The sequence below is a fragment of the Vipera berus genome, assembly GCF_964194415.1.
Source record: "Vipera berus genome assembly, chromosome: 8".
Classification (NCBI taxonomy): Eukaryota; Metazoa; Chordata; class Lepidosauria; order Squamata; family Viperidae; genus Vipera; species Vipera berus.
This window is the reverse complement of record NC_138211.1, coordinates 13,347,666-13,360,174: the sequence shown is the minus strand read 5'-3', so window position 1 is coordinate 13,360,174 and position 12,509 is coordinate 13,347,666. Positions and strand designations below refer to the sequence as shown.

Here is a 12,509-nt window from a genome sequence, read left to right as displayed (position 1 = left end):
GAAAGCCAGATGGTAGCCTCACTTAAAAGATGATGAATAATCTACACCTAATGAATACATATCTATTTCAGAATTAGAACTGAGAGGGATGCATTTGGCAATTTTTAAAGCAATTATTTGACTCCTGCAATACTGGGATGATTTTCTGTAACCACCTGCCCTAGTGTTGGCATTCCCTTGGCCAACAGCTTCCAAAAGGGCAATTTCCACAACCTTTGTAGCAAAACCATCTTGTGGCACATTAAAGATCAACTCCTCATTAACCTTTCATGACTCACAGTCTGCTTTATCAGATGTAGGGTGCAAGTCCTTAGGAAGAAAGATACACAGACACAATGAGGTTCTTTTGTTAATGCTCACAGTCAGTAATTGCACCTCTCCCCTTCCCTGTTTCCATTCATTCGTCTTTGTTCCCTGCTTTCTTTACAACAACACCTGCTCACACATCAGGGCTCTGCTTTAAAGACTTTCATGGAAATGATTGGTTCCATGCTTCTAAGCATGACTAAGCCCCAATTTAATCCCATTAGGCATGTTCACTCGTAACTCCATGCAGCAGCCAGCTCTAATCCATCAGAGTTTATTTACACTAAATGTGTTTATCTTTCAGCTGCCACAAGGCTAGCTCGTTTCCATTGTTTGATTTACCACAATTTATGGAGGAAAAAAATCCCAAATGCTGTGTTTCCTTAACCATATATATATATATTTTGTCATTCACTCCTCATTCTCCCTAGATCAGGGGTCTCCAACCCCAGGGTCTGTGGACCTGTACTGGGTTGCAGCATGCCAGCAACCGGTCCGCACAAACAAGCAAAGCCCCATCTGCGGGATGCAGGCAGCAAAAAACCCCCACAAATCCTCCGGTCCGTGGAAAAATCTCTCTCCAAGGAACCGGTCCCTGGTGCCTAAAATGTTGGGGACCTCTGCCCTAGATGGTCAAACTATCTCAATGCATTTCTTTTCAAACCCAAGAACGATCTCTTATGATCTTACTTGATCCCCAGATTTAAAATAAACCAAGAATATGGCTACAATATCGGGAGTACAGAAATATTACCAACCAGTAGATGGCAGCAAAGATTTGATATTTCCTCTCTGCCTTTGTGGTCCTCTCCTGGTTATCCAGAGTTTTGCACCTCCGATATAGTTGTCCTACAGAAGAATGAGGTCCAGGTTGAAGAAGAACATCATGGCTTCAAAATCTAAGGGATTGGTTTGGACAAAACTCAGCACCTTTTTCGTGTGGCTCTCTGATAAAAATAGGATCGCCAACATGATCGCCAACGTCCGATAATGAATATGGCACAAGAAGAAGAAGACATAAGAACGGTGAACAAAAACAAACCAAATGAAAATTTTAAAAAAATATTCCTTTATGCACATAGAAAAATTAATTTATGAATAGGCTGCAGTTTGCACGGCCATAACTAACGGATTATTATGTGAACCAGGTCTCTGTTATTTTTGTTGCAACAAGTTAACACAATTCTGCTGGAAAAAAAAGTTAAAGCAAGAGTAACCAGCAGAGGGTAGTAGCAAGCTGAAAGCTATCCTAGAACTTCAGCTACTAAGCTGAAATGTACATAGTTGGAAAATTGTATCTCAGGATGCAACCTGCATGTTCTCTGTCTCTTCCTGATATGCGCGGCTTCTGTTATTCCGATCCTTTGCTCGTGGCATCTTCAGTTTGCTTCCCATCCTGAATTATTATAAAGGTCAGTAAACATCTCATTGATATTTAGATGCTGATCAGCTTGTTAGCCAAGTACTAAGTAAAAGGGAATCTCTTAAGTACGGTGAAGATTTTGAGTCAGCTTTTGAAGGAAGAGCTCTTCTTTTAGCATTTTGTTGACAAAAGAATACCGTAAATTTCCGAAACATGATCCAGAAACGACATTATTTCAAAAGAGAGAGAAGGAAATGGATAAAAGGAACATAAGCTAAAAGCAAGATTTTTGCTTGCATTCTGTTTTCTGGAGCATTTTTACGAGTTTGGCTGGGCAGAACCTGAAAGGAAAGGAATCTTAATTAAAACAGTAGGGCTTACCTTTGAGAAAAAGATCTTTAGCCTCCATTGCAAGTTATATTTACTTAGAATTTAATTTACCGAGCTCAGGGAATGTATCTTCTGTGTACCCTTGTTAAGCTTCAAAAGTGCTAATTCTTAACAGCCGCTCCATTCCAGACACTCTGCTATATTTTATAGGACTTATATACAGGAAAGAAATCCATGTCATTTATCAGGGGGAAAATATACTACCTTCCAGTGATAGCTCACAGGTGTAATTAACATTTTTATAGGTTCTTTCAATTACCTCCTTCCTGAAATTCTCTGGTTGAAATCCTATTTGATTAAAAACTTACAGGTACATTTCATACGTTCATATAACCCCATATGTGTTTCAAATGTTTTGAATGTTGCATGATTAAGTGGTACCAGTTCCCCTTGCCTAGATAAACAAAAGACCTCTAAAACAAACCTAGAAAAGTAGATGCTTAAAATATATCTTCCTAATCTGCAGTGTATTGTTAGACAATTTTAGATGGTCAACTTTAGTGGACTTAAGATAGCCGTAGCAACAGCAAATAGACTTATACACCACTTCACAGTGCTTTACAGCCCTAAGTGGTTTACAGAGTCAGCGTATTGCACACAACAATCTCGGTCCTGATTTTACCAACCTCGGAAGGATGGAAGCCTGAGTCAACCTTGAGCCAATGAGATTCGAACAGCCTGCAATGCTGCATTCACCACGGCTCTTGGACATTAAGATGACAATGTGTTTTATTTCATTAATGACTCTCAAAGGGGATCATTCAGTTCAGCAGCCTTCCCATTCATTCTGTGGTGTGTAGATCTTTGCAGATTCCATGGTGACTAACCCACAAATTGTTTATTTATTTATTTATTTATTTATTTTTGGGACTTATATGCCGCCCTATCTCCCGAAGGACTCAGGGCGGCTAACAACAATAAAAACAACAATACAAAAGTTAAAAGAAATTAAATAAACAGCCCCAAAATAAATTTACTAAACAATGAAAAATTAAAACATTTTAAAAACCCATCGTCAATCCAGGTCAGCCTGATGAAAAAGGAAAGTTTTGAGGTCGCGGCGAAAGGACTGGAGATCCGGGGCCATCTGGAGCTCAAGGGGGAGTTGGTTCCACAGGGCTGGCGCTCCCACAGAGAAGGTTCTCCCTCTGGGGGTCGCCAGCCGACATTGTCTAGCCGACGGCACCCTGAGGAGGCCCTCTCTGTGTGAGCACACTGGGCGATGGGAAGTCGTCCCCGGCAGCAGACGGTCCTGCAGATATCCCGGGCCTAAGCCATGTAGGGCTTTAAAGGTAAGTACCAGCACCTTAAATCTCACCCGGAAGACAACCGGTAACCAATGCAGCTCATGCAGGAGGGGTGTAATATGGGAGTATCGGGATGCTCCCATCACTACCTGCGCGGCCGCATTCTGCACCAGCTGGAGCCTCCGGGTGGTCTTCAAGGGCAGCCCCATGTAGAGAGCATTGCAGTAATCTATCCGAGAGGTAACGAGTGCATGAGTGACCGTACGTAGGGCATCTCGGTCCAGATAGGGGCGCAACTGGCGCACCAGGCGAACCTCGGCAAATGCCCCCCTGGCCACGACTCCAATATGATCTTCAAAACTGAGTCGTGAGTCCAGGAGGACGCCTAAATTGTTGCTGAATCTTAACTTCAGCTCCCACAACTCTCCAGTCAACATGTATGGACTTCAATTCCCAGAATTCCCCAGCCACCATGCTTGGAATTCTAGGAGCTGAAGTCCACACATCTTAAAGTTGCCAAGATTGAGAAATACTTTGTTTTAAAATTGGAAAGTTATAAGGATATTTCTGAATACAGAAGGAATAATAAAACTGTAGTATAACAAACTACTTTAGATTTAATGTTTAATTTAAATATCCTAAACCCTACATTTTGGGGGGAAAAACCCATTCAAATAGAAAACTACGATCTTCAGTCTGAAATACTTAGCCAGCCCTAAGTGGTTGCTTTCAGGCAAAATGAGGTATTCATGGGTTTGTCATCAGTATCTCTATATTTCCTAAAGTCTGAACAGATGGAGGAAGTTCATGAATTCCATAAAGAAAGAAATGGAGTATAATTTTGCCTTATTTTTCCTTACCCAGCTCCTATGTCTAATTACATTCCTTTATGTGGATTTCCTATCACTAGAACAAACAGACCTGAACAGGTATAGAAAACTGATTTTAGGAAAAGGAACTCAATGGCTCTGCCAAAGTTCTTCAAACATTTGTGCTCGGATGAAAAATTAACGAAAAATCAAAAGCAGAACTGAGAGCCAACCATTATAGAACACTTAGCATCTCCTCTAAACAGTGTTAATTGGATGTCCCTGCTAATAGAAGCTGGATAGATTCATTTTCTTTTCTTTCTTGCCCTCCCCCAGCTGGTATCTTCTATTTATGGAAGAACAAAATTTAACTCATAGGGATTTTTCAGACAAATTGATCTAGTTTGCTCAAAATGCTACAAGAGGTTTGACTTGGTTGATCCTGACCTAGTTTCCATATAAAGCCAGCAATTGATTCCACAAGCCATGATTAAACAGACAACAGTGCAGGGTTTGAGTTTGGTCACCCTCTGGATTTCTCTAGCTCTCTAATGCTCTGAAATACTCGTGAAACTCTTAAGGAGATTCCTACTCAGTAGTTCAGACACCCACATGATCTCTCTGAACTGGCCCTATCTGCTTCAGGATTCCAGATGGATCTGTGACCGAGGTTAATAACAGCTCATGCCGGAGTATATTTCGTATTTCATAGCTGAACATTAGCAACACTCTTGCTTCCCATATGTGCCAGATATTGCATAGGCAAAAAAGGGGGGCCTCTTAATTGCATGGTTCATTTAACAAAAAAAACACTGGGAAAATTGGAGATAGTATCCTATATTTTTATGTATTTCATTTATTTATCAATTTATTTGTAAGGTAAAGGATTTTACTCCGCTAGTCTTTGCCAACTACAGGGGGTGGTGTTCATCTTCTTCCTTTCAAGTCCATTGAGCCAGCTCTGTCCAAAGACATTTCCATGGTCACGTGGTCAGCATGATGTCACCGAGCGCTGTTACCTTCTCTTCAAAGTGGTGCCTATTTATCTACTTGCATTTGCATGCTTTGGCAGGAGCTGAGGGGAGGATCACAGCTCAGCCCATTGTGTAGCAGTTGGGTCTTGAACCTGGGCTGCTGGCTTTCCAGTGTCTTAAACACTGTGCCACCCTTATTATTTTTTACAAATGACTCAAGGCGATGAACATATCCAACACACCTTCCTACTCCTATTTTCCTTTCTCCTATTTTTAGAAAAGCATTTTTATTTAATTAATTAATTGTGCACGTATGTATGTATGTACAGTATGTATTGCTGAATATTTCAAGCCACCCTTACTTCGCAACACAGCTCTGTCAGCTTTGATCAGAGCAGTTCGGAGCCTGGCATGTTGCTAACTTATTTTTCAGTTTGTCAGTCTTTAGGGAAAGCTGTTTACTAGATTCCCTGTCATTCTAAATCTCTCTCTCCCTTTTCTTCTTCCTTTTTTTTAATAAAAAAATTGCTGTTTTCAAGCACCCTGCAGCAAAATCCTTCCCTTGAAAAAGTAAACAAGGAGGTTGTGATCTTGAGATGAAAGAGTAAAGTTACGGAGGAGCCTACGGAAGCTACTCAGAGGAAAATGGGGAGGGCGTTAAAAGGCAGGGGAGGCCTAATGAGCTGAAAGGACTCCAACTCATGGCCTCTGAGAGCATTTCTTTGGCAGCTTCAAAAACAAGTCCTTCAAAAGATGGCCCATGAATACGGGAGTGCATCAGGACAGAAGGAATTTTCTGAAACATAGATAACTTGAACCAGGTTAAAATCCAGCACCCGTTGCATTTAATAGATATCTTGTTTTTCCATATCTGATTGGTGTGAAACAACGTCAAAGATACCATCCAAGTTAAGCCTGATTTTTGGTGGCTTTTAGGACACATCTACTGTGCCACAGTAGAAAAGTGAACCGCTGTTACCTTCTCCTGGAATATTTTCCTTTCAACCTGTCAGCGTGGTCTACAGCCCACCCATATCTGAAGCAGAACCAATCCTGCTTAGCTGGATTGATCCCCAAGAAGGTCAAGACAATGTGAGATGGAGCCCAAAGTAAACGCTGTCTACTCTACTTATGGTCAAAGCCAGCTTCTATTGTGATTGACTCATGGAATCCACCAACTACTGGAATGCTGGCTTCCTTAATGGCAGCAGCTCTGGGGTAGCACTGAGGAACAGCTCCAATTTCAGCTCCCAGTTTACTAGTGTGCAACTGATCCAGTCTTTCAAACCTCTGATCATCCCCTGCTACACCTTGGTGGTGCTTGTCGGCATCTTTGGCAACTATCTTCTTCTTTATGTCATCTGCAAGACCAAGAAAATGCACAATGTCACCAACTTCTTCATTGGAAACTTGGCCTTCTCAGATATGTTGATGTGTGCAACCTGCATCCCCTTTACTCTGGCATATGCTTTCGACCCCCAGGGGTGGATCTTTGGGAAGTTCCTGTGTTACTTTGTGTTCCTGATGCAGCCCATGACCGTCTATGTGTCTGTTTTCACACTTACAGCCATTGCTGTGGACAGGTAACAAAATGTTTCCTAATAATCAAGAGTCTAATGCAGTATTTCTCAACCTTGGCAAGCTGGAAGATGTGTGGACGTCAAGTCCTAAAATTTAGGAAGTTGAAGCCCGCACATCTTCAACTTGTCAGGGTTAAGAAACACTGGTCTAAAGAGAGACTTGGTTCATACACTTCTCGCTGAACTGTCGCATTTGGCATGTTAACCAGAGAATTAAGATTCATTTGACCTGCTGTGTGTTTCCCTTATTTGGTTTTGGCCTAGTAGTGTGTTGTGTGAATCGAAAGATTGGAATTCATTTGGTGAACCACGTTTAGGCAAATGATGCCTTAACACAACGTGCAAATCTAGGTTCTGTGTTAAGAGGAAGCCCTGCAGGTCAACGGTGAAATACATGATTGACTGAAGAGCTCTTATTCAGTCATTGGACTCCCTAGTTAAGTTGAAATGCAGCTCACCTTGAGGTCATGCAGCTGGGATGTTTGTGTTAATCTTAAGGATGGAAGCCCTCCAGGAAGTTGATCAAGAGTTCCTCACTCTTCCCAAACCTACTCATAAATTGTGAGGCTTGATCCTGGGATTCTCTGTCTGCCAAGAATGTACTTAACATTAGATGTTGGTTCTTTCCTTAGGACAATATGACAGGTCAGCGTTCTTTCTTATGTCCTATAAATGTCCTACTGTTTTCATTTCATTCCTGCCAGAAAGGAACTTATAGTTGGAGGAGATTAAACTGGTGCTTCCTTCTTGTATTTCCAGCAGAGAGTTAAAAACACAAGAGCATTATACCGGTTGATCCTCATTATTTATTTTTATTTATTTATTTTATTTAATTGGATTTGTATACCGCCCTTTCCCGAAGGAAAAGGCTCTTTTCTACACCTCACTTATCATCCTTTCCTCTCCAACCTCTCATCATGTTTTTAACTTGCGGCCAACTGCTTTGGTAAATAAGTTAATTTTTACACCCTCTGTCCTCCATAGGTGGGCTGAGCGAGTGACTCTAACCAGAGATTTAGATTCATTTGCTCTGCTTATCCTTTTCACAGCCTGGTCCAAGGAAGGATCACAGAGACAGTTGGGCTCTCACTGCAATGGGAATTGTCCCTGTTCTTCAATTAATAATGTGATATCTTATTATTTGCCACAGAGAAAGAAATTGGTGCCATAGTCATCAAGTGCAGCTGTTGCCTTTGGAAAGCCAGACAAACGTAGAAACTGTTTGGAACTTGGAGTGGGCGATGGAACATTTCCATAGCAACATAGTCCTTGCAAAGGTTGGAGGTGCAGCTTGTTGTAACTCTGGCAATTCCTGCTAATACATTGAGCAGCACATCCAAAAGGAGTGGGATGCATTCCAAAAAGTAGATAAGACCCAAGACAAAAAAGTTGAAGCTGAGGGCACTAAATAAACAGTTAAAATATAACATAATCATTGCATATCTGGAAGCCACAATTCTAGGGCAATCTCTGAAGGCTTCTGGAGAGTCTCTGCTTGGGCTTTTAGAGGGTTCATGGTACCCTGGACCACGTTGCAAACCATGTCGATTGAAAACAGTGGGCCAAATTGTATAAGAGATCTACTGATATCTACAGCCCCTGCTGTAGGAAAATAAGGGCCAGCTCCTCAAACTTTCCAGACTCATGTGTTTGTCACGTCCATAACAGGACAAAACTAGATTACATCCGATTCTTGGCCATGCATTCCCCTGGATTTAATCCAGGTGCCCATACGTGCACCATGTTCCACTTCGGTTGGCCTTTGTAAGTGGCACATGTGGTGGCTCAGTGAAATAGTAGATAAGAGAGAAAAGAAAATCTTACCTTTTTTAATCTCCTTTTCCTTTAGAGAACTCAAAGCCGAGAAATCCCCAGGCTCTCCACTCTGTATCCATCAAAAGAATATATTTCATAAACAGCTGTGGTTTGACTGCTCTTCAGATGGAGAAGCTTCTTCAGTAGAGGGCCTACAGGGAATAAAAGGGAAAATGTTGCTGTATTGGTCACTGCCCATAGAGAAAATCCTCCATAACCAGATAAATGTTCTCTGAGTAGGGTTCCCCCCCCCCAGTATTCCCTCCATTCTCAAGGAGTGTCTTGCCATGGAGATTAGGTTCATAATTCGATATCAGAATGCAGACAGTGATCATTCCTGATTGATAGCTCCCATTCTCAAATAAGCTGTTGACTGCAGCACAAGAGGAACAGAGGAACAAAACGCAATTAATGAAAAGAATTCTTTGTGGCCTTTGAAACGGTGGTGGGTACGTTAGTGAGCATCCTTGATCTCTACGGATCATTTTTTGAAGCGGCAACAGATGGCACTGGTTAGGATATACATAAATTTTGGCGGACCCTGAATGTTTGGTGATGGGTTTCCTCTGCTCTGGGACTACCTTGTAGAGAAGGAAGCCAATTTTCATTTAGCAGAGTCTCCCAGGCGGGAGCGTTTTCCCTTTTATTCCGATATTGTCCAAAGACGTCTGCAAAGTATAAAATACCTGTTTAAACTTTGCAACCTTGGAAGAAAGTTAAGAGAACTGGCAGTGACTGGGAACAGAGGCCATTAAGCAGGTCAGAAACTGGCAATGGGACAGCAACTCTTGTGACAATGTCAGCTTCTGCCAAGAGCTCAGCAGTGGGGAACCGCCTTTATCTCAGAAAATCAGGCTCTAGAAAGGTTTGGCATGTATTTTTTTTTTAAAGTCAGAGCTAGAGGAGGGCTTGGGTTTCTTGGCAGGCTTTGAGAGAGACCAGGAAGAACCTGCTGTGTATGGCATAATTGATCACCTGAAAAGAAATAAAAAGCCTCTGTGATTCATTCATCCACAATAGGTTGTCCCCGTTATTTTATTCTGTGATGAGGATGGGATAATTGGCAACTCCCAAGGATTGAGAACATTCGGGGATGTGTTTTACCTTGGGACATGCCTCTCTTATTTAATTAAACCCAACAGAAACAGAATGTAAATTAAATCAAAGCAAGAGCTAGGGGAAGAGAAGAATGCCTTGGTGGAGCAGTGGGCTAATGCCTCCTTAAGTAACACCAGCTGCCTGCAATTAGTGCAGGTTCGAGTCCCACCAGGCTCAAGGTTGACTCAGCCTTCCATCCTTCTGAGGTAGGTAAAATGAGGACCCAGATTGTTGGGGGCAATTAAGCTGACTTTGTAATAATGCCGCTGGGGTGTGTGTGAAAGCCTTAATAAGCAGGCATATACATAGAATGAAGGCTACTGCTAAGCTTGTAAGCTGCCCTGAGTCTTTGGAGAAGGGCGGGATATAAAAAAAATAAAAAATAAATAAATCCATGTTAGGCACCCTGAAGGTTTTGCTGGCTTCTGTGGACCAGCCTGGAATTTTCTTTGGTTGATGGTTATTGGTCTAGTGACAAGATCAAACACTGAAGCAAATAGCAGAAGGATTCAACTCCCCAAGGGGAAAATGGGGCAAGTGACACTCTGGGGGCAGCTAAGTGTTACAATCTTATGCACACTTATACTGGAGTAAAGCCCAGGATACTTTTTATTTAGTGTGCAACCTCACTCTTCCTTTGAAGAGCACACGCTAAATCAATAAATCATAACAATGGGAGCTTGGAGATTATTTAGTCCACTCGCTTCTCAATGGAGAGCATGCAAGGCTAGATACAGCTAGTCACTGGTAAGGTTGCACTTCTGAATACCATCAAAGAAACTTGAAAGACCATAGTTAAAACCCTGGACTTTGATGGCTATCCCAGAGAAGGATGCAGGTCTGAGAGGAATCGAGATGAGCATCAGTTAATCCCAGATTATAACCAAGGGCTTGCAAATGCAAATTATTTTGATTATATTTCTGACCCTGGTGGTATTATTGGGATGGGAGAAGCAGCAAATGCTTCTTTAGAAATTAAGCCCCAATATAGAACTGCCAGAGGAGCAGCAGTAAAACGTAGAACAATGCTGAGCATAGAAACTGGAGGCACTAGCAATTCATTTTTGTGATGTGAGAAGACATTTGTGTTTAGACATGAATCCGAGGGGGAAGTGAGCACAGAGTTGTTAGCCATCAATCAATATTTGTATTCACCAAAGTGCTAAGTGTTTCGCTAGGAATAACAATGCGCACTGATTGGAAAGACAACCATTTATTACAGAAGTAGTAAATTAAATTAAATTAAAAGTAAAAAGATGTTGGGGAATAACAGTTGTTGTTCTCCTGGGTCTACCTGCCCCGTGGATTGCATTTGCTCTTTTATTGATTACTGCATATATTAAGATTACTGTGTCTTGAATATGCACCAGGCACCTAGGAAAGTTCCTGTTATTATTATGTGTATAATAAACATTATTAATCCTAATGCAACAGAAAAATGACAACAGTGATAATGATGATGACCAGAAGAAACACCATTGCTTTTTACGCTGCATTTTCTTGCCTTAATTATTACTGTCCTTGAAATTTATCTTGGATGTTGTCCTCTGGTTTTAATTTTTCTATTTTTTTAACATGTTTACATAAGATGTATTTTTCCTAAAAGATTTGACAGAGAGCGCTGTGGTTAGGGTATGATTGAGAAGCCAGAAAGAATTCCATAAAAAGAGCAGAGAAAGGAGCAAGAGAAGGGTCAATGGATGAATGGATGAATGAAAATTAATCAAGGAAAGAACCAACCTAGAATTAAGGGGAAATGGCCTGACAGTTAGAACAATTCATCAGTGGAACAGCCTGCCTTCAGAGGTCGTGGGTGCTCCAACACTGGAGGTTAGACAACCATTTGTCTGAGATGGTAAGGAAGGCTTTCCTGTTTAAGCAAAGAGTTGTATTAGAACAGGGGTGTCAAGCATCAGCATTGCGGTTGCCAAGGGGCCGGGTGGGTATGGCCAGGGTGGGCGTGGCCTACTGGGTAGGCGTGGCTAGAGTGCGTGTGGCCTACTGGGTGGGCATGGCCAGCTCTACATCGTTGGCATCAAGGGTGCCTATGGGGGCCTGGGCAGGAGTGGGACAGATCTGAGGGTCTCTGGCAGAAGGAGGGTCTCTGGGCCAGGGCCATGGCAGTGGGGGCCGTTCCCTCACTGTTTCCAGGATGGCTTCGCGGGCCACATGAAACCACTTTGCGGGCCGGATCCGGCCCCCGGGTCTTGTGTTTGTCATGTCTGGATTAGAAGACCTACAAGGTCCCTTTCAACTCTTGTTATCCTGTAACTCTGTCGTTCTGCTCCCTCAGATATTACACCACTCTGCATCTCCTGAAGAGACGCATCTCATTTACGACATGTATCTATGTCATTGGTGGGATCTGGCTGCTCTCGTGTGCCCTGGTGGCTCCCGCTGTTGCCCACACCTACCATGTGGAGTTCCAAAAAGAAGGCTTTGCCATCTGCGAGGAGTTCTGGATAGGAGAGGAGAGGGAGCGCCTGGCCTATGCTTTCAGCACCTTGATCATCACCTACATCCTGCCTCTTTCAGCAGTCTCACTCTCCTACATCTGCATCACCATCAAGCTGAAGAACCGTGTCGTTCCAGGTCATCCGACACAAAGCCAGGCAGAGTTTGACCGCCTCAGAAGAAGGAAGATCTTCCGCCTCTTGGTGTTCGTGGTGGCTGCTTTCGCCGTCTGCTGGCTCCCCATTCATGTCTTCAACATCATCCGTGAAATCGATATCAAGCTCATCAACAAAGAATACTTCCTTCTGTTGCAACTGCTCTGCCACTGGTTTGCCATGAGCTCCTCCTGCTATAATCCTTTCCTTTACGCCTGGTTGCATGATCGCTTCCGAAGTGAGTTGAAAGAAATGTTCACCTTCAAGAAGAAAATAATCCCCGCCAATAATTGTGTGGCAGTCAGCGTTATGCTTTAG

The 12,509-nt window shown here is 42.5% G+C and overlaps 1 protein-coding gene and 1 long non-coding RNA gene across 4 annotated transcripts in view; one reads left to right on the top strand and one right to left on the bottom strand.

The window, feature by feature from the left end:
* LOC308671703 overlaps nucleotides 1–8,507 on the bottom strand; it is a 25,186-nt gene extending 16,679 nt beyond the window's left edge. For 2 of the 3 annotated variants that reach the window (XR_014027274.1, XR_014027275.1), the window contains exon 1: nucleotides 1,065–1,630. This is a non-coding gene — a long non-coding RNA (uncharacterized lncRNA). Of the gene's footprint in view, nucleotides 1–1,064; nucleotides 1,631–8,493 lie in introns of those variants that run through there. The other variant, XR_014027273.1, reaches the window with a different exon arrangement.
* LOC308671702 (prolactin-releasing peptide receptor-like) lies at nucleotides 5,001–12,509 on the top strand (the record flags this gene model as incomplete). Its single annotated transcript, XM_081334101.1, has 2 exons — nucleotides 5,001–6,672; nucleotides 11,876–12,509. The coding sequence occupies exons 1-2, from the start codon at nucleotides 6,254–6,256 to the stop codon at nucleotides 12,507–12,509; spliced, it is 1,053 nt and encodes a 350-aa protein (XP_081190227.1). The 5' UTR covers nucleotides 5,001–6,253.